Source organism: Ranitomeya imitator, chromosome 3, assembly GCF_032444005.1.
Source record: "Ranitomeya imitator isolate aRanImi1 chromosome 3, aRanImi1.pri, whole genome shotgun sequence".
Classification (NCBI taxonomy): domain Eukaryota; kingdom Metazoa; phylum Chordata; class Amphibia; order Anura; family Dendrobatidae; genus Ranitomeya; species Ranitomeya imitator.
Genome location: NC_091284.1, coordinates 101,202,775 through 101,225,750, shown reverse-complemented (window position 1 = coordinate 101,225,750; position 22,976 = coordinate 101,202,775). Strand labels below are relative to the sequence as shown.

General features: G+C 43.1%; 1 protein-coding gene across 3 annotated transcripts in view; it reads right to left on the bottom strand.

Moving 5' to 3' along the window:
• The window catches only part of SPAG5 (sperm associated antigen 5), a 100,970-nt gene that overhangs the window by 60,275 nt on the left and 17,719 nt on the right, over nt 1-22,976 (bottom strand). The window contains exons 4-6 of one of the 3 annotated variants that reach the window (XM_069761231.1): nt 20,689-22,184; nt 8,704-8,887; nt 7,589-7,708 (exon numbers count right to left, since the gene is read on the bottom strand). In XM_069761231.1, the coding sequence (XP_069617332.1) occupies nt 7,589-7,708; nt 8,704-8,887; nt 20,689-22,184 (1,800 nt within the window). Of the gene's footprint in view, nt 1-7,579; nt 7,709-8,703; nt 8,888-20,688; nt 22,185-22,976 lie in introns of all 3 variants that reach the window. The other 2 variants (XM_069761230.1, XM_069761232.1) reach the window with 2 other exon arrangements.

Here is a 22,976-nt window from a genome sequence, read left to right as displayed (position 1 = left end):
ACGTGGCTGGGCAATATACTACGTGGCTGGGCAATATACTACGTGGCTGGGCAATATACTACGTGGCTGGGCTATATACTATGTGGCTGGGCAATACGTCACTGGGCAATATACTACGTGGCTGGGCAATATACTACGTGGCTGGGCAATATACTACGTGGCTGGGCAATATACTACGTCGCTGGGCAATATACTACGTGGCTGGGCAATATACTACGTCGCTGGGCAATATACTACGTAGACATGCATATTCTAGACTACCCGATGTGTTAGAATCGGGCCACCATCTAGTATGCAATAAACACTGTTATGCAGTTAATAAGAAATCTATAAATTTGTCCTCAGAAAAAGTATTGCCTCTGTCAGATCCTCCTTCATGGATGCCCTCAAATCTGATCTTATTATTTTGAGAGCAGAGAACAACCTCTCTACACTAACTTTGGTTGATGGCAAAGCAGTAACCACTCGGGCAACATCTCTGACAATGTCAGGATACAGAGGAATCGCTTGTTGCACTGTTATTTTTGATGAACGGTCAAATTTCTCAATTTCTTTTAGTGCACATGCAAAATTCTGCTGAAATGTACTGGCTGTGTTCTTTGATGAGGATGACTCTTCTATGCGGGAACGCTTTGCACGGTCCTTGTGATCCAAATATTTTTTTTAATTAAATTCTTCATCAGTTGATGAGGGTGAAGATGTGGCAGGACGACCAAATTCTTCTTGTTCCTCCTGACTGTTCTGCAACCCTTTCATCCTTACTGCTATTTCAAACAGCGCTTCTTTTCCTTTAGTTAGCTGTTGATCATCTAGAAGAATCCGATGCATTGGGTCTACATAAACAGCTGCCAAAAGAATGTTATTTTGTAATAGTAGCTCCTCTCTCCGTTTCATTGATGTAGCAATGCCACTTGCAATTAACCCTCCTCTTTGGGACAGGCGAAACATCAGGTTCTTCCACTCCTTTAAGAAAATACCTGGAGTTAAGTCCTCTGCTTGTAATTTTTTAGTCACTGTAAATGGGTGCTCTAGCAATTTTTCCAGCTCAGTCACCTGATTCCACTGACTTTCATTTAGCGTCAGTTGAGGGTTAGCCAGGTCTACAAGAAAGGTTTTCAGTTCAACCAAGCGCTGAATCATTAAGTGAGTACTGCCCCATTGTGTGGCTTGATCAATAATTGCCCCTTTTCCAGCACGTCTCTTCAAAATTGAGTCAACTTTAGGGGTTCTGGCAACAGTAGCCAATTTTCTCACCTTGCCAATCAGTGCAGCAGCATGTCCTTCTTGCAGACTGTCTCTTATAGCCAGCTGTAGCGTATGCACAACACAGCGCATGTGATGAATGAAAGAACGTATTGACACAGTTTCAACAAGATCATCTAAACTATCATGTTGCTGTTCATCTGAAGCAACTTCAGTTTGCTCCTCAGCTACAATACTGTGTTCCTCTATTTCAAACATTTCTGTGTCTGTGGACGCAGAATGTTCTTCTAGCTCCTGGTCACCATCATTACTCTCATTCATTAGCTTAATAGTACTTATCATCTTTGAAGCATTATGTTAGCATAAGTTATGACAGAAAGAACTTGCTCTTTATTAAGTTCATAGTCTTGCAGAACCTTTTCCACCAAGACCTGGAGAAACTCACTGGTGTGATGAGCTTTGGTGTCTTTTACTGCCAATGTCTTGGTAACTATTTCATTTTTCTCACAAACAAATCGGACATTGATGGCAAAATAGTTCACTCGGTGACGTGTGCAGGCATCCATTTTAAGAAACAGAAAGCGTCCCTTGAGAGTTTTTTTAAGTTCTTCCTTTTGTTTAAAAGCTTCTTCGATTACTAATTTTCTAATACTCTCTCTCTCCAGAGAAACACCAAGCTTGCGGGCCATTTCCCCATTCAGACACATAAAAGCTGGTCGTGAAAATAATGAAATAGGCACACTATCCTTTACAACAAGCTCTATGATCTGTTTTTTAAATGTATCTACTGTCATTGTCACAGTAACTTTGTCACTGACAAAATATCTTGCAACTGATGGCTGCAAAGTTCTCTGCTCCTTTGTTTGGCTGGAAGAGCTGGGCACTGGTTCATTGGTTTGGATGCAGTCTTTCTCATCCACTGCTTTCAGTACTTCTGGATGAAAGCGCTGTAAATGTCTCTTTAGATTAGAAGCTCTGGTAGGAGCATTTTTATCTTTGCCTGAATATGCACTGATCTTGGCTTCACAGCATTTTTTTTCGTCTGGATCATTTGTCATACACGGACAGACATAATGTTTTCTATCTTGAGTGATGATGAAATGTTCAAATACAGCTGATTTAATGTGACGCTTCTATGACATTCTCAGGTTTTTAATTCTGCATTCACAATCCAAATGACAATTGTTTTTCCTAAAAACAATTGTACAAAATTATTGCCAGGTCGTACAACTGATATAGTGGTCAGTAATACTGTTATTCCTCATGTACTCACAGTTAACTGATGCAAAGTTTGTTGAAAGGATAATACTTCTTATAGTCTTCCTCTTCTGAATAGCAGCTGTGAGATGCTAGGAAGACGCACACCAAACATCTAGTCTAGAGGAGGAGCTTTAATACTAAGAATTTGCAACACATTTTCACTTTCATACATTGTAAGTAGGGGGGTTGGGGCAGCATGAGGTTAACCAAGTATAAGATTAGATAAGGGCAGTGGAGAACAGTGAGACACAAGAAGTAAGGGTACCGTCACACAGTGGCATTTTGATCGCTACGACGGCACGATTTGTGACGTTCCAGCGATATATCCGTGACGTTCCAGCGATCTCGCTGTGTGTGACACGCTCCTGCGATCAGGGACCCTGCTGAGAATCGTACGTCGTAGCAGATCGTTTGAAACTTTCTTTCGTCGTCTAGTGTCCCGCTGTGGCGGCATGATCGCATGGTGTAACAAAGGTGTGCACGATATTGTATACGATGTGCGCATAGTAACCAACGGCTTCTACATCGCACATACGTCATGAAATTATCGCTCCAGCGTCGTACATTGCAAAGTGTGACAGCAGTCTACGACGCTGGAGCGATATTGTTACGATGCTGGAGCGTCACGGATCGTGCAGTCGTAGCGATCAAAATGCCACTGTGTGACGGTACCCTAAGAAATGTCTCTATCTCCAGCAGAACTGCTTATCACTGTTCATAGCTTGATAGAACATATATATTTGAGTAACATTTATAAAATTCATATGAAAGATCAATTATTAAATATTAATACATTTTTTTTTTAAAGCTGGAGTCGGAGTCGGTACATTTCTACCGACTCCAACCAAAACTAACTCCGACTCCGACTCCACAGCCCTGACTACACCCTCCAGGAGGTCGGCGTATCAATATCCAAATCTACCATAAATAGAAGACTGCATGAAAGTAAATACAGAGGGTTCACTGCACGGTGCAAGCCACTCATAAGCATCAAGAAGAAAAAGGCGACACTGGACTTTACTAATAAACATCTAAAAAAGCCAGCACAGTTCTGGAATAGCATTCTTTGGACAGATGAAACCAAGATCAACCTCTACCAGAATGATGGAAAGAGAAAAGTATGGCAAAGGCGTGGTACAGCTCATGATCCAAAGCATACCACATGATCTGTAAAACACGGTGGAGGCAGTGTGATTGCTTGGGCATGCATGGCTGCCGGTGGCACTGGGTCACTAGTGTTTATTGATGATGTGACACAGGACAGAAGCAGCCGAATGAATTCTGAGGTATTCAGAGACATAATGTGTGCTCAGATCCAGCCAAATGCAGCCAAACTGATTGGTCGTCGTTTCATACTACAGATGGACAATGACCCAAAACATAAAGCCAAAGCAACCCAGGAGTTTATTAAAGCAAAGAAGTGGAATATTCTTGAATGGCCAAGTCAGTCACCTGATCTCAACCCAATTGAACATGCATTTCACTTGTTAAAGACTAAACTTCAGACAGAAAGGCCACAAACAAACAGCAACTGAAAACCACCGCAGTGAAGGCCTGGCAGAACATCAAAAAGGAGGAAACACAGCGTCTGGTGATGTCCATGAGTTCAAGACTTCAGGCAGTCATTGCCAACAAAGGGTTTTCAACCAAGTACTAGAAATGAACATTTTATTTAAAATTATTGAATCTGTCCAATTACTTTTGGTCCCTTTAAAAACAGGGTGGCACATGTTAAGGAGCTGAAACTCCTAAACCCTTCATCCAATTTTAATATTGATACCCTCAAATGAAAGCTGATAGTCTGAACTTCAACTGCATCTGAATTGTTTTGTTTAAAATTCATTGTGATAATGTCTATAACCAAAATTAGAAAAATGTTGCCTCTGTCCAAATATATATGGCTGTAACTGTATATTTAAACAAACATATCAAATTTATTAAATCAAACACATAAAATATATCAGTTCAGAGTAGCACTAACAAAGCAGAAAAATTGGGGAATAATGAACCTGAGTATAGCAATGGCACCAAAAATCAAGTGGCAATGTGCACTAAAGGAATTAGTAATAGAGAACTATCATGACGTAAATAAATATACATGAAGCACCATAGAGATCCACGGGGAAGTCAACCTTGCATTTATGCTCCAATTGTCGTATAAAGGATATCGTGCTCTAGCAAGACGGAGCTTTAATGCAAAAGATTACTGCAAAAGGTGCTATAGTGCATGGTAATGGAGAAGTGGACCCCAGCCTGCCGCCCATACGCGCGTTTCGCCATGTCTTCGTCAGGAGGCGCCTCCTGACGAAGACCATGAGTCTTGTAATGTGCTCTTTCTATTCATTATTTTTCATGCTATTTGGATACCAACTTTTATTTGCGTTATCCTTTATGCATACATTGCCATGGTTGCATGCCCATTTGCTGACCGATTCGGCTATTACCACTTTTCTGGTGCTCTCTATATGTGCTTATATCTATATTCCTAATCAGGACTGTTGAAATTGCTTCTTTATGGTCTAAGTACTTAGTACATGATATTATATTTATTTTTACAATATACTGTGGAATATAATATCATATGGTTTTGGACTTGACTATTATTATCTATATTACTCAAACACACATTAGTTCCTCTCTGGTAATATTGGTATGTTATTGACTGCAAATATTTCAACTAAGGCTTCTTTCACACTTGCGTCGTTTAGCATCCGTCGCAATCCGTCGTTTTGGGAAAAAAAACGGATCCTGCAAATGTGCTCGCAGGATGCGTTTTTTGCCCATGACTTGTTTTAGCGACGGATGGCCACACGTCGTGTCCGTCGTGCAACGGATCCGTCGTGTTTCGGCGCACCGTCGTCACGAAAAACGTTCAAGGGAACAGTTTTTCGTATGTCGCGTCCGCCATTTTCTACCACGCATGCGCGGCCGGAACTCCGCCCCCTCCTCCCCGGACTTCAGAATGGGCAGCGGATGCGTTGAAAAACTGCATCCGCTGCCCACATCGTGCACAGATTTCACAACGTGCGTCGGTACGTCGGCCCGACACTTAGCAACGGACCCATACCGACGCAAGTGTGAAAGAAGCCTTAGAGGGATCTTACAACATGTTACATATATTATTGTTGGACAGTGGTTTATGCATATCTATGGGGTTTTCATGGATTTCGTTTTTTTGCCTTCCTCTGGATCAACATGTTAGGGCATGTTAGGTTAGGCTATGGGTTGAACTAGATGGACTTAAAGTCTTCCTTCAACCTTAAAAACGATGTTACTATGTAATTGTTTTTAATCATGGAGGTATATGGTGTTTAATCAAACTTATTGCTCTGTAACTCTGGTGTGCACATTCTTCTGTATGGCTTTTTTTCTTTCTCTGATCATACATAAATACAGTTAGGTCCATATATATTTGGACAGAGACAACATTTTTCTAATTTTGGTTATAGACATTACCACAATGCATTTTAAACAAAACAATTCAGTTGAAGTTCAGACTTTCAGCTTTCATTTGAGGGTATCCACATTAAAATTGGATGAAGGGTTTAGGAGTTTCAGCTCCTTAACATGTGCCACCCTGTTTTTAAAGGGACCAAAAGTAATTGGACAGAGTCAATAATTTTAAATTAAATGTTCATTTTTAGTACTTGGGTTGAAAACCCTTTGTTGACAATGACTGCCTGAAGTGTTGAACTCATGGACATCACCAGATGCTGTGTTTCATTCTTTTTGAAGCTCTGCCAGGCCTTCACTGTGGTGGTTTTCAGTTGCTGTTTGTTCGTGGGCCTTTCTGTCTGAAGTTTAGTCTTTAACAAGTGAAATGCATGCTCAATTGGGTTGAGATCAGGTGACTGACTTGGCCATTCAAGAATATTCCACTTCTTTGCTTTAATAAACTCCTGGGTTGCTTTGGCTTTATGTTTTGGGTCATTGTCCATCTGTAGTATGAAATGACGACCAATCAGTTTGGCTGCATTTGGCTGGATCTGAGCACACAGTATGGCTCTGAATACCTCAGAATTCATTCGGCTGCTTCTGTCCTGTGTCACATCATCAATAAACACTAGTGACCCAGTGCCACTGGCAGCCATGCATGCCCAAGCCATCACACTGCCTCTGCCATGTTTTACAGATGATGTGGTATGCTTTGGATCATGAGCTGTACCACGCCTTTGCCATACTTTTCTATTTCCATCATTCTGGTAGAGGTTGATGTTGGTTTCATCTGTCCAAAGAATGTTCTTCCAGAACTGTGCTGGCTTTTTTAGATATTTTTTAGCAAAGTCCAGTCTAGCCTTTTTATTCTTGATGCTTATGAGTGGCTTGCACCGTGCAGTGAACCCTCTGTATTTACTTTCATGCAGTCTTCTCTTTATGGTAGATTTGGATATTGATACGCCTACCTCCTGGAGAGTGTTGTTCACTTGGTTGGCTGTTGTGAAGGGGTTTCTCTTCACCATGGAGATTATTCTGCGATCATCCACCACTTTTGTCTTCTGTGGGCATCCAGGTCTTTTTGCATTGATGAGTTCACCAGTGCTTTCTTTCTTTCTCAGGATGTACCAAACTGTAGATTTTGCCACTCCTGATATTGTAGCAATTTCTCGGATGGGTTTTTTCTGTTTTCGCAGCTTAAGGATGGCTTGTTTCACCTGCATGGAGAGCTCCTTTGACCACATGTTTACTTCCCAGCAAAACCTTCCAAATGCGTGCACCACACCTCAAATCAACTCCAGGCCTTTTATCTGCTTAATTGAGAATTACATAACGAAGGGATTGCCCACACCTGTCCATGAAATAGCCTTGGAGTCAATTGTCCAATTACTTTTGGTCCCTTTAAAAACAGGGTGGCACATGTTACGGAGCTGAAACTCCTAAACCCTTCATCCAATTTTAATGTGGATACCCTCAAATGAAAGCTGAAAGTCTGAACTTCAACTGCATCTGAATTGTTTTGTTTAAAATTCATTGTGGTAATGTCTATAACCAAAATTAGAAAAATGTTGTCTCTGTCCAAATATATATGGACCTAACTGTATATAAAAGACGGCATAAACTCTGCTTTCACACAAGAGTAATCCTGATCAATGAATCAGTACAACAGAGGGGGTCGTACCTGACCTACCAAAGCTTCAGTAGCGTCTCTAAGATGTTGGTGTAATGCTTCGTCTAGTTCCCGACTGTGCTGCTCTGATCGCAGAGTACTCAGCGTCTTCAAATACAGATTATGGTAGTGCTGCTCATCCTGCAGGCAACACAATTGGAAGAGGACAAGACTAAAAATGAGCCCAATGTACAAAATTATATAGACATTTATTAAAAAGGGTAAAGAAAACTACATTCCAAACCAGTATTGATCGTGATTTGTATCCATGCAGCTTGACATATTCGCTAAAAGTGAAGCATTGCTCACTACAGGTCAGTGTAATACTAGTAGAGGGTTTGAAATGTTCGCTAATACAGCGCCACATCTGGTGGTGAAGAGAGTGGCGGAAGCTTAATAAATTAGTAAAACTCACTGGAACTTGAAAGCCAAACTCCTGGGTGGATAACGTTAAAAAGCAACAATCTGCCATAGCTGTTATTGCTTCTGGCAGGTTCGCTTTTAGAGAAATACCATTTATCTGTAAATACATTATGTAACTTTCAACGCAGCTATTTTAGGCTCTGTTCACACTAAAGAAAGCCATCATGCTGAGAAAGATATTTTCCAACACATCCAAAATGACAAGTTCATGAGCTCTGTATAACCCCGGCACCCACCTCCAATTGCCAGCATTCTGTGTACACTGTACAAGGGCAGAACGCTGACCATCAGTGGTGAGGATGGGGTTATACACAGCTCCGCATTAAGAGAACTGCTAGATCTGCAACAGATAAAGGAAGGATTTTATCAGAGGACATCAAGCAGCCCAGTAAAATGAAACATCGCTGGAATCAGGATCTCTGCACCTATATGATGCTGCTCTCAGATGTGGCAGTAAAAAATTGGTGACAGATTCCCTTTAATAGGGTCTGTTGGGATTTAAGCAATTTTTTGATGACAAGATAGTATTGTCAAAAATATCAGTGGCTTATGGTACCCCTGACAGTAGCTCTCCATGCAAATTCATAATTTCACTAGAAATTCATGTTTCATATTGTATTAGAACATTGCATGCAAAGCTAGTGATGTGACGGAGTTGGTGGTCACTTTCCAGCAGTCTCATTTCCCCCATGGGCAGATAGTCGGCTCCTTACCGTACTGGTGTAAGTGACACAGGTCTGCGTGGAGCACTCCCTCTGCTCAGACGGTTTAGATGAAACTTGAGTTTGTTGCCAGCCTTGAAGTTGTCGTGAAAGCACTTCAACTACTATCAATGTGCCTTCCAAGCGCTCCATCAGCTCATCCCGAGATGCATTACGTAAGGCCTCCCTGGAGAAACTGGAAGATGAAGTAAGAGACATCTTACAGCTCTGTGTCTACCATATTGCTCTCCTGAGCATGGAAGTCACAATTCTTAGATTTAAAAACAACTAACAACTTTTAAAGGGGATTCTGATTCTTTTTATGTTATTCTTACACAAGATGGTGGCCCGATTCTAACGCATCGGGTATTCTAGAATATGAATGTAGTTTATTTATGAAAATCTAAGAATAATGCCTCCCATTCCCGTCTCCAAGACTTTACACGTGCTGCGCCGATTCTTTGGAATGCACTACCTAGGTTAATACGATTAATCCCCACAGTTTTAAGCGTGCCCTAAAAACTCAGTTGTTCAGATTGGCCTACCACCTCAACGCATTAACCTAACTATCCCTGTGTGGCCCATTCAAAAAAAAAAAAAAACATAATCAGGCTCCTCGCAACATGTTCTCATACACTTTATGCAGTTATTAGCCCTCTGTGTCTATACTGCTACATACTTAGGCAGTTATCTGGTTCATGCAGCTTTACATGAACACCCGATCCTTACACTATGGCTGGTCCGAATAACTAAAGCAATTGTTACCATCCACCTCTCGTGGCTCCCTTTTTCCTATAGATTGTAAGCTTGGGAGCAGGGCCCTCACTCCTCTTGGTATCTGTTGTGAATTCTGTGGTCAAGCTCCCTCCTGTGGTCATGAGTGGTACTTCGGCTGGTTCTGTCCATGAGCTTCCTTTGGTGGATGTGAGTGGGGCTGCGGCTTCTGAGTTTCCTTCCTCAGGTGACGAGGTTAAGTCGTTAGGTGCTGGTAAATTTAACTCTACCTAGTTCTTTGTTCCTGGCCTCCAGTCAATGTTCCAGTATTGGTCTTGCTCTCTCCTGGATCGTTTTTGTGGCCTGTCTGCCCTGCATAAGCTAAGTTCTGCTTGTGTTACTTTTGTTTGCTATTTTTTCTGTCCAGCTTGCTATATTGGTTTGTTTTGCTTGCTGGAAGCTCTGGGACGCAGAGGAAGCACCTCCGTACCATTAGTCGGTGCGGAGGGGCTTTTTGCGCCATCTGCGTGGTTGTTTGTAGGTTTTTGTGCTGACCGCAAAGCTATCTTTCCTATCCTTGGTCTATTCAGTAAGTCAGGCCTCACTTTGCTAAAATCTATTTCATCTCTGTATTTGTATTTTCATCTTTACTCACAGTCATTATATGTGGGGGGCTGCCTTTTCCTTTGGGGAATTTCTCTGAGGCAAGGTAGGCTTGTTTTTCTATCTTCAGGGCTAGCTAGTTTCTCAGGCTGTGCCCGAGGCGCCTAGGTCTGGTCAGGAGCGCTCCACGGCTACCTCTAGTGTGGTGTGATAGGATTAGGGATTGCGGTCAGCAGAGTTCCCACGTCTCAGAGCTCGTCCTATGTTATTAGTAACTATCAGGTCATTTTCAGTACTCTTAACCACCAGGTCCATTGTGGTTCTAAATCACCAGTTCATAACAGTACTGGAGGCCCAAAGTACTAATGCTTCTCAATAGAGGGAAAAGAGAAGTTCTGAGACCATTTTTTTTTCTCTGCATTGTGTTTTGTCTTTCTTTTCCCCTAGACATTTGGGTGGTTCAGGACACAGGTGTAGTGATGGACATTAAAGGCCTGTCTTCTTGTGTGGATCATCTCACTGCAAGAGTACAAAATATTCAAGACTTCGTGGTTCAGAATTCTATGTTAGAACCTAGAATTCCTATTCCTGATTTGTTTTCTGGAGATAGAGCTAAGTTTCTGAGTTTTAAAAATAATTGTAAACTATTTCTGGCTGTGAAACCCCGCTCCTCTGGTGACCCAGTTTAACAAGTTAAGATCATTATTTCTTTATTACGTGGCGACCCTCAAGACTGGGCATTTTCCCTTGCGCCAGGAGATCCTGCATTATGTGATATTGATGCGTTTTTTCTGGCGCTCGGATTGCTGTATGATGAACCTAATTCAGTGGATCAGGCAGAGAAAAATTTGCTGGCTCTGTGTCAGGGTCAGGATGAGGTAGAGATATATTGTCAGAAGTTTAGGAAGTGGTCTGTGCTCACTCAATGGAATGAATGTGCGCTGGCAGCAATTTTCAGAAAGGGTCTCTCTGAAGCCCTTAAGGATGTCATGGTGGGATTTCCTATGCCTGCTGGTCTGAATGAGTGTATGTCTTTGGCCATTCAGATCGATCGACGCTTACATGAGCGTAAGACTGTGCACCATTTGGCGGTATTATCTGAGCATAAACCTGAGCCTATGCAATGTGATAGGACTTTGACCAGAGCTGAACGGCAAGAACACAGACGTCGGAATGGGCTGTGTTTTTACTGTGGTGATTCCACTCATGCTATCTCCGATTGTCCAAAGCGCACTAAGCGGTTCGCTAGGTCTGCCACCATTGGTACGGTACAGTCGAAATTTCTTTTGTCCGTTACTTTGATCTGCTCTTTGTCATCCTATTCTGTCATGGCATTTGTGGATTCAGGCGCTGCCCTGAATTTGATGGACTTGGAGTATGCTAGGCGCTGTGGGTTTTTCTTGGAGCCTTTGCAGTATCCTATTCCATTGAGAGGAATTGATGCTACGCCTTTGGCCAAGAATAAGCCTCAGTACTGGACCCAACTGACCATGTGCATGGCTCCTGCGCATCAGGAGGATATTCGCTTTTTGGTGTTGCATAATCTGCATGATGTGGTCGTGTTGGGGTTGCCATGGCTACAAGTCCATAACCCAGTATTGAATTGGAAATCTATGCCTGTGTCCAGCTGGGGTTGTCAGGGGGTACATGGTGATGTTCCATTTCTGTCTATTTCATCATCCACCCCTTCTGAGGTCCCAGAGTTCTTGTCAGATTACCGGGATGTATTTGATGAGCCCAAGTCCAGTGCCCTACCTCCGCATAGGGATTGCGATTGTGCTATCGATTTGATTCATGGTAGTAAATTTCCTAAAGGTCGACTGTTTAATTTGTCTGTGCCTGAGCACGCCGCTATGCGGAGTTACGTAAAGGAATCCTTGGAGAAGGGTCATATTCGCCCGTCATCGTCGCCATTGGGAGCAGGGTTCTTTTTTGTGGCCAAGAAGGATGGTTCGTTGAGACCTTGTATTGATTACCGCCTTCTAAATAAAATCAGTCAAATTTCAGTACCCCTTACCGCTGCTGTCTGATTTGTTTGCTCGGATTAAGGGGGCTAGTTGGTTCACCAAGATAGATCTTCGTGGTGCGTATAATCTTGTGCGTATTAAACGGGGCGATTAATGGAAAACAGCATTTAATACGCCCGAGGGCCATTTTGAGTACATGGTTATGCCATTCGGGCTTTCCAATGCTCCATCAGTATTTCAGTCCTTTATGCATGACATCTTCCGAGAGTACCTGGATAAATTCCTGATTGTATACTTGGATGATATTTTGGTCTTCTCGGATGATTGGGAATCTCACGTGAAGCAGGTTAGAATGGTGTTCCAGGTCCTGCATGCAAATTCTTTGTTTGTGAAGGGGTCAAAGTGTCTCTTTGGTGTTCAGAAGGTTTCATTTTTGGGTTTCATTTTTTCCCCTTCTACTATCGAGATGGACCCTGTTAACCCCTTCATGACCCAGCCTATTTTGACCTTAAAGACCTTGCAGTTTTTTGCAATTCTGACCATTGTCCCTTTATGAGGTAATAACTCAGGAACGCTTCAATGGATCCTAGCGGTTCTGAGACTGTTTTTTCGTGACATATTGGGCTTCGTGTTAGTGGTAAATTTAGGTCAATAAATTCTGTGTTTATTTGTGATAAAAACGGAAATTTGGCGAAAATTTTGAAAATTTCGCAATTTTCACATTTTGAATTTTTATTCTGTTAAACCAGAGAGTTATGTGACACAAAATAGTTAATAAATAACATTTCCCACACGTCTACTTTACATCAGCACAATTTTGGAAACAAAATTTTTTTTTGCTAGGAAGTTATAAGGGTTAAAATTTGACCAGCGATTTCTCATTTTTACAACGAAATTTACAAAACTATTTTTTTAGGGACCACCTCACATTTGAAGTCAGTTTGAGGGGTCTATATGGCTGAAAATACCCAAAAGTGACATCATTCTAAAAACTGCACCCCTCAAGGTGCACAAAACCACATTCAAGAAGTTTATTAACCCTTCAGGTGCTTCACAGCAGCAGAAGCAACATGGAAGGAAAAAATGAACATTTAACTTTTTAGTCACAAAAATGATTTTTCAGCAACAATTTTTTTATTTTCCCAATGGTAAAAGGAGAAACTGAACAACGAAAGTTGTTGTCCAATTTGTCCTGAGTACGCTGATACCTCATATGTGGGGGTAAACCACTGTTTGGGCGCACGGCAGGGCTTGGAAGGGAAGGAGCGACATTTGACTTTTTGACTGAAAAATTGGCTGCACTCTTTAGCGGACACCATGTCACGTTTGGAGAGCACCCGTGTGCCTAAAAATTGGAGCTCCCCCACAAGTGACCCCATTTTGGAAACTAGACGCCCCAAGGAACTTATCTAGATGCATAGTGAGCCCTTTAAACCCCCAGGTGCTTCACAAATTGATCCGTAAAAATGAAAAAGTACTTTTTTTTCACAAAAAATTGATTTTCGCCTCAATTTTTTCATTTTCACATGGGCAATAGGATAAAATGGATCCTAAAATTTGTTGAGCAATTTCTCCCGAGTACACCGATACCTCATATGTGGGGGTAAACCACTGTGTGGGCACACGTCAGGGCTCGGAAGGGAAGGCGCGCCTTTTGACTTTTTGAATGGAAAATTAGCTCCAATTGTTAGCGGACACAATGTCGCGTTTGGTGAGCCCCTGTTTGCCTATGCATTGGAGCTCCCCCACAAGTGACCCCATTTTGGAAACTAGACCCCCCAAGGAACTTATCTAGATGCATACTGAGCACTTTAAACCCCCAGGTGCTTCACAGAAGTTTATAATGCAGAGCCATGAAAATAAAAAATAATTTTTCTTTTCTCAAAAATAATTTTTTAGCCTGGAATTTCCTATTTTGCCAATGGTAATAGGAGAAATTGGACCACAAATGTTGTTGTCCAGTTTGTCCTGAGTACGCAGATACCCCATATGTGGGGGTAAACCACTGTTTGGGCGCAAGGCAGGGCTCAGAAGGGAAGGCACGCCATTTGGCTTTTTAAATGGAAAATTAGCTCCAATCATCAGCGGACACCATGTCGCGTTTGGAGAGCGCCTGTGTGCCTAAACATTGGAGATCCCCCACAAATTACCCCATTTTGGAAACTAGACCCCCAAAGGAACTAATCTAGATGTGTGGTGAGCACTTTGAATCCTCAAGTGCTTCACAGAAGTTTATAACGCAGAGCCATGAAAATAAAAAATAAAAATTTCTTTTCTCAAAAATGATTTTTTAGCCCGCAATTTTTTATTTTCCCAAGGGTTACAGGAGAAATTGGACCCCAAAAGTTGTTGTCCAGTTTCTCCTGAGTACGCTGATACCCCATGTGTGGGGGTAAACCACTGTTAGGGCACACGTCGGGGCTCAGAAGGGAAGTAGTGACTTTTGAAATGCAGACTTTGATGGAATGGTCTGCGGGCGTCACGTTGCGTTTGCAGAGCCCCTGGTGTGCCTAAACACTAGAAACCCCCCACAAGTGACCCCATTTTGGAAACTAGACCCCCCAAGGAACTTATCTAGATATGTGGTGAGCACTTTGAACCCCCAAGTGCTTCACAGACGTTTACAACGCAGAGCCGTGAAAATAAAAAATCATTTTTCTTTCCTCAAAAATGATGTTTTAGCAAGCATTTTTTTATTTTCACAAGGGTAACAGGAGAAATTGGACCCCAGTAATTGTTGCGCAGTTTGTCCTGAGTACACTGATACCCCATATGAGGGGGTAAACCACTGTTTGGGCGCACGTCGGGGCTCGGAAGTGAGGGAGCACCATTTGACTTCTTGAATACAAGATTGGCTGGAATCAATGGTGGCGCCATGTTGCGTTTGGAGACCCCTGATGTGCCTAAACAGTGGAAACCCCTCAATTCTAACTCCAACACTAACCCCAACACACCCCTAACTCTAATCCCAACTGTAGCCATAACCCTAATCACAACCCTAACCCCAACACATCCCTAACCACAACCCTAACGCCAACACACCCCTAACCCTAACCACAACCCTAATTCCAACCCAACCCTAACCCTAAGGCTATGTGCCAACGTTGCGGATTCGTATGAGATTTTTCAGCACCATTTTTGAAAAATCCGCGGGTAAAAGGCACTGCGTTTTACCTGCGGATTTACCGCGGATTGCCAGTGTTTTTTGTGCGGATTTCACCTGTGGATTCCTATTGAGGAACAGGTGTAAAACGCTGCGGAATCCGCACAAAGAATTGATATGCTGCGGAAAATACAACGCAGCGTTTCCGCGTGGTATTTTCCGCACCATGGGCACAGCGGATTTGGTTTTCCTTATGTTTACATGGTACTGTAAACCTGATGGAACACTGCTGCGGATCCGCAGCCAAATCCGCACCGTGTGCACATAGCCTAATTCTAAAGGTATGTGCACACACTGCGGAAAACGCTGCGGATCCGCAGCAGTTTCCCATGAATTTACAGTTCAATGTAAACCTATGGAAAACAAAAATCGCTGTACACATGCTGCAGAAAAACTGCACGGAAACGCAGCGGTTTACATTCCGCAGCATGTCACTTCTTTCTGCGGATTCCGCAGCGGTTTTACAACTGCTCCAATAGAAAATCGCAGTTGTAAAACTGCAGTGAAATGCGCAGAAAAACCGCGGTAAATCCGCGATAAATCCACAGCGGTTTAGCCCTGCGGATTTATCAAATCCTCTGCGGAAAAATCCGCAGAGGACCAGAATACGTGTGCACATCCCGAACCCTAACCCTACCCCTACCCCTAGTTCTTACCCCAACATTAGTGAAAAAAAAAAAATTTCTTTATTTTTTTTTATTGTCCCTACCTATGGGGGGTGACAAAGGGGGGGGTCATTTACTATTTTTTTTATTTTGATCACTGAGATATAACCTATCTCAGTGATCAAAACTCACTTTGGACGAATCTGCCGGCCGGCAGATTCGGCGGGCGCACTGCACATGCGCCCGCCATTTTGGAAGATGGTGGCGCCCGGGAAAGAAGACGGACGGACCCCGGGAGGCCGGGTAAGTATAAGGGGAAGGAGGGGAAGATCAAGGCACGGGGGGGTGGTGGATTGCAGCACGGGTGGGGGATCGCTGTGCGGGGGGGTGGATCGGAGCACGGGGGGGGGGAAAAACGCTGTGCGGGGGGAGGTGATCGGAGTGCGGGGGGTTTGATTGGAGCATGGGGGGGGTGATTGGAGCATGGGGGGAGCAGACAGGAGGACGGGGGAGCGGAGCACAGGACGGAGGGGAGCGGACCACAGATCGGGGGGCTGGGGGGGCGATCGGTGGGGTGGGGTGGGGGCACATTAGTGTTTCCAGCCATGGCCGATGATATTGCAGCATCGGCCATGGCTGGATTGTAATATTTCACCAGTTTTTTAGGTGAAATATTACAAATCGCTCTTTCACTTTCAACAGCCAATCAGAGTGATCGTAGCCACGGGGAGGTGAAGCCACCCCCCTGGGCTAAACTACCACTTTCCCTGTCCCTGCAGATCGGGTGAAATGGGAGTTAACCCTTTCATCCGATCTGCAGGGACGCGATCTTTCTGTGACACAGCATATGCGTCACAGGTCGGATTGGCACCGACTTTCATGACGCATACGCTGTGTCACAGGTCGGGAAGGGGTTAAAGTTCAGGCCATTTATGATTGGACTCTGCCGACATCTTTGAAGAGTCTGCAAAAGTTCCTGGGCTTTGCTAATTTTTATCGTCGCTTCATCGCTAATTTTTCTAGTGTTGCTAAACCGTTTACTGATTTGACCAAGAAGGGTGCTGATGTGGTCAATTGGTCTTCTGCGGCCGTGGATGCTTTTCAGGAATTGAAGCGTCGTTTTTCTTCTGCCCCTGTGTTGTGCCAGCCAGATGTTTCGCTCCCGTTCCAGGTCGAGGTTGATGCTTCTGAGATTGGAGCAGGGGCTGTTTTGTCGCAAAGAAGTTCTGATGGCTCGGTGATGAAACCATGTGCCTTCTTTTCCAGGAAGTTTTCGCCTGCTGAGCGTAATTATGATGTTGGCAATCGAGAGTTGCTGGCCATGAAGTGGGCATTCGAGGAGTGGCGTCATTGGCTTGAAGGAGCTAAGCATCGCGTGGTGGTCTTGACTGATCACAAGAACTTGACTTATCTCGAGTCTGCCAAACGGTTGAATCCTAGACAGGCTCGTTGGTCGCTGTTTTTCTCCCGTTTTCACTTTGTGGTTTCGTAACTTCCGGGCTCTAAGAATGTGAAGGCGGATGCCCTGTCTAGGAGTTTTGTGCCCGACTCTCCGGGTTTGCCTGAGCCGGCGGGTATTCTCAAAGAGGGGGTAATTTTGTCTGCCATCTCCCCTGATTTGCGGCGGGTGCTGCAAAAATTTCAGGCTGATAGACCTGACCGTTGCCCAGTGGAGAAACTGTTTGTCCCTGACAAATGGACGAGTAGAGTTATCTCTGAGGTTCATTGTTCGGTGTTGGCTGGTCATCCTGGAATCTTTGGTACCAGAGATTTGGTGGCTAGATCCTTTTGGTGGCCGTCTCTGTCGTGGGATGTGCGTTCGTTTGTGCAGTCCTGTGGGATTTGTGCTCGGGCTAAGCCCTGCTGTTCTCGTGCCAGTGGGTTGCTTTTGCCCTTACCGGTCCCGAAGAGGCCCTGGACACATATCTCTATGGATTTTATTTCGGATCTCCCCGTCTCTCAAAAGATGTCGGTCATCTGGGTGGTTTGTGATCGCTTCTCTAAGATGGTCCATTTGGTACCCTTGTCTAAATTGCCTTCCTCCTCTGATTTGGTGCCATTGTTTTTCCAGCATGTGGTTCGTTTACATGGCATTCCGGAGAACATCGTTTCTGACAGAGGTTCCCAGTTTGTTTCGAGGTTTTGGCGAGCCTTTTGTGCTAGGATGGGCATTGATTTGTCTTTTTCCTCGGCTTTCCATCCTCAGACAAATGGCCAAACTGAACGAACCAATCAGACCTTGGAAACATATCTGAGATGTTTTGTTTCTGCTGATCAGGATGATTGGGTGTCCTTTCTGCCTTTGGCTGAGTTCGCCCTTAATAATCGGGCCAGTTCGGCTACTTTGGTTTCGCCGTTTTTCTGCAATTCTGGTTTCCATCCTCGTTTCTCTTCAGGGCAGGTTGAGTCTTCGGACTGTCCTGGTGTGGATACTGTGGTGGATAGGTTGCAGCAGATTTGGACTCATGTGGTGGACAATTTGACATTGTCCCAGGAGAAGGCTCAACGTTTCGCTAACCGCAGGCGCTGTGTGGGTCCCCGACTTCGTGTTGGGGATTTGGTTTGGTTGTCGTCTCGTTATATTCCTATGAAAGTTTCCTCTCCTAAGTTTAAGCCTCGTTTTATTGGTCCGTATAGGATTTCTGAGGTTCTTAATCCTGTGTCTTTTCGTTTGACCCTCCCAGCTTCTTTTTCCATCCATAACGTATTCCATAGGTCATTGTTGCGGAGATACGTGGCACCTGTGGTTCCATCCGTTGATCCTCCTGCCCCGGTTTTGGTTGAGGGGGAGTTGGAGTATATAGTGGAGAAGATTTTGGATTCTCGTATTTCGAGACGGAAACTCCAGTACCTGGTTAAGTGGAAGGGTTATGGTCAGGAAGATAATTCCTGGGTCTTTGCCTCTGATGTTCATGCTGCCGATCTGGTTCGTGCCTTTCATTTGGCTCATCCTGGTCGGCCTGGGGGCTCTGGTGAGGGTTCGGTGACCCCTCCTCAAGGTGGGGGTACTGTTGTGAATTCTGTGGTCAGGCTCCCTCCTGTGGTCATGAGTGGTACTTCGGCTGGTTCTGTCCATGAGCTTCCTTTGGTGGATGTGAGTGGGGCTGCGGCTTCTGAGTTTCCTTCCTCAGGTGACGAGGTTAAGTCGTTAGGTGCTGCTCTATTTAACTTCACCTAGTTCTTTGTTCCTGGCCTTCAGTCAATGTTCCAGTATTGGTCTTGCTCTCTCCTGGATCGTTCTTGTGGCCTGTCTGCCCTGCATAAGCTAAGTTTTGCTTGTGTTACTTTTGTTTGCTATATTTTCTGTCCAGCTTGCTATATTGGTTTTTCTTGCTTGCTGGAAGCTCTGAGACGCAGAGGGAGCACCTCCGGACCGTTATTCGGTGCGGAGGGTCTTTTTGCGCCCTCTGCGTGGTTGTTTGTAGGTTTTTGTGCTGACCGCAAAGCTATCTTTCCTATCCTCGGTCTATTCAGTAAGTCAGGCCTCACTTTGCTAAAATCTATTTCATCTCTGTGTTTGTATTTTCATCTTTACTCACAGTCATTATATGTTGGGGGCTGCCTTTTCCTTTGGGGAATTTCTCTGAGGCAAGGTAGGCTTGTTTTTCTATCTTCAGGGCTAGCTAGTTTCTCAGGCTGTGCCCGAGGCGCCTAGGTCTGGTCAGGAGCGCTCCACGGCTACCTCTAGTGTGGTGTGATAGGATTAGGGATTGCGGTCAGCAGAGTTCCCACGTCTCAGAGCTCGTCCTATGTTATTAGTAACTATCAGGTCATTTTCAGTACTCTTAACCACCAGGTCCATTGTGGTTCTAAATCACCAGTTCATAACAGGTATCTATTTTGAACTGTGTTTATTGTTATGCTGTAATGTCTATTGTCTGTACAAGTCCCTTCTATAATTTGTAAAGCGCTGCGGAATATGTTGGCGCTATATAAATAAAATTATTATTATTATTATTATTATTAATATATATATATATATATATATATATATATATATATATATATATATATATATATATATATATATATATATATATATATATATATATATATATATATATATATACACACAACAAGTCGTTGGATTTAAAAAGTAAATAAAAAAATTCAGCCCCTGTGGTGAACTTAGTGGCGTTGTGCTGTCTCCATCCACATCACCACCGAGTTCAGCAAAGATTTCTGCAACCAAAGTCCTGTAACATCACAGCTGCATCCATATCGACAAAGACGGAGGATGGTGGCAAAGAGCTGGGGCTGAAGCAGCAGGGGGTTGCTACAGCTGTCTTCAGTTTTATAGAGGGCAAACAAAAAAAACATTTAAAGCGAGAAGTGTACCTGTGAGTTCAGGTTAATTTTTACGAATAAGTCTATGTGTGAACATGAGGCATAACACTATTTCTGACAATATATGACTGGCATCCTGCATATTTAACCAGTTTTCTACATTGCATGCTCCATCTATAATTTTCAAGTGTTTTTGCGGTAGAAGGTGGTGAAATATTGCTACTTGGTCTCCCATGCCTTGCACACAAACACACGCAGGATTCCTGCTCACCTTTTTCTATGTGGCAGACAGATGTGGCTTTTGTATGGAGGACATTTTACAGCACTAGTGAGCTGTGTAACTGTGAATCCAGCACCAACATTCGATAAACACTTACTAAAAAGCTACAGTATGACCTTTTTATGAAAGTATGTGCCCCATCCATCCTCTCCCGCCTCCATACACTTTAATAGACAGCTGTAATATGACACCCCTCCTTTGACAAATTTTAGTTATTTTTCAGAGTGAATTAGTTCAGAAGTTAGGGAATCAGGCAAGAGATAGCTCATTAGAAGCAGATTTCTTTGATAAATTAAAACATTTCTTACAATTGATTGTAATATTGATTCATGCAGTTTCTTAAAATAACAGTGACTACAAAAAGCACAAAAATCTTACTTCCATAGGACTGAATCCGTCTCAGAGGAATTGTCCTTTGCACTTTTATTCCTCTCCAGCATGAAGTCCCCGGAAGTGTTCACACTTTTGTTCAGAAGCATTATAGGTGTAGTCCATGTCACTCCATCAGTGGTCGACAGTGGAGTCATAGCAGTCCCAGCATCACGGGGGGAGGCAAACATCCTTGGCGTAAGATTCTTTACCATTCCTTTGCCAAATAAAGGGATGTCACAAAATTTCAAAGGATTGGGTATTATTGGAGTGGGACAGCTGTCAGATAATGGAGTACATAGCGCTACATTTCCTTGATCAGGATTAGGGTCCAAGTGATGCACCTGATCCATACCATAAATTGGAGAAAACCATTTAGCTTGCATTAATGAACTGGAATCTTTTTCAGTCGATACAAGATCTGTGGTAGCCCCATCAACAAGTGTACAATATTTGTCGTCTCTTATCTCTGCTGTGTAAAGATCTGCTTTATTTAAAGACAGGTCAAAATCCTGAAATTCCACTTCTGTAAAAAGAGAGCCCTCTATATGTAAAGTATCAGAAAGAGACCGCTCAGAATGATCGCAGACTAGAGGGTCAAGTCTAAGGTCATTCATCACTGGAGGAAATGAAGGCAACATTTCCACTGCTGGACAACCCTCACCACGGCCTTCATCATCAGCTTGCTCATTTTGTGAGCAATCTTCATCACCTTTCATAGATAAGTTCCAATTTTCAATAATGTCCATTACTTCTGATAGCACATCTGTTAATGTACAAGAGACCTCCTCTGGTGTGGCATCAAGACAAGGATCTATAACATAGGTGTCATTTGTGGATGTGACAACATTTGGCTCAGACGTGACCTCAACTCCATAAATCTTATCTGTGGCCGGCGGATCTTCTAACTGACTGTCACTTACCATGGAAGAAGAGAAGTCAGGTTTACCGGTGTGCAAAGTGTTAGAGGTTAAAATATTTGCCGCAACATTTTCTTCATTTCTCGAGCCAAGATTTTCTACTACTATATCATCATGTTCTGTTATATGTTTAAGAGGCATTTGAGATGTTAGGATCCCTTGTGCATCATGGCTTTCTGGGTCATGAGACATAAGGGTTAGTGTTTGGCATGAATTATCTTCCAGTGTAGGATTTGTTTGTAATTTAGAAGGTACATTAGTTGTAGTGGTGGAAGGTACGATAACCAAATTGTCACACTTCATGTAAGAGCTATGAGAAACTTCCTCTACAGACTTTCTAAGATTTCTTTCATTGTCACCAAATGCTGTCGGGCCATCCAATGAATCATTAGGATGCACTAATACAACGTCACACGACTGATCTAAGTGATCAGAGTTTTCAGAACCTGTGGGCAAAGAAGGAGAGTCTCCTATTGACAGGGCAATCTTCGAGAGCTCAGCTTCTGAACCGTGTGTCAAACTATCATTGTGACAAGGGTCAATCCAAACATTGACTGATGCGCCAAAGCTGACTCTCGTAGACTCCTAAAAAAAAAAAGAGAATAGTTACAAATATTCATGTACCAGAACTAAAATTATAAAATAGCTTAGCAGAATATCTTAGCAAAATAAAATACAAAAGGTTCAGCTAAGTCCCAAGTCATGTATTTTGGCGCTGGTGGGGGATGCTGGAGGTACCTCTCTTGTACTTTTGGCTATAGCTAAAGTGATGTATCATACAAGGAAAACCATTGCCAAACATTGGCTGGATAGAGGTCCTCTCTTAATTGAAGCAGTTATTCTGTGCCTAAATAATACAATCCTAATGGAGAAAAAGGTGTATAGTAAAAGGGGAGCAAATTTCAAAAACAATGGGGAAATTGGATAAGACGCAATGCAGAAGTCAGACGCACTAGTGTCGGATGTAATATTTAATATGTTAATGTTGGGCTAATAAGGGTAATTAGGGATGTTTACACCTGGATAATGTATTATAGTTTGCATTTATCTCTGAAAAGCTCTCCATGAACCGAAGGCGGGGGAATGGTCCTTTGCGGTGGGATGGATCTGTTCAATTTAATGAACAGTGGTTATGCAAAACAATATTGCTTTTGTGATAAGGAATATATTGCTAATGTAACTTTTGCACTGTTGTGAACTTTGTATTGTTAATTGTTTTAATAAGTTTTCTTGATAAAAAAAGAAAGGAAAAAAAAAACACTACAGCTCAGCATGAACAAAGAAGACAACTCTCTGATGAGAATATCTGCCAAAGGTTGACTCCCGATTACTAGGGTACCGTGATGATGTATGTGAAGGGCCTTGAAGAAATAGCAG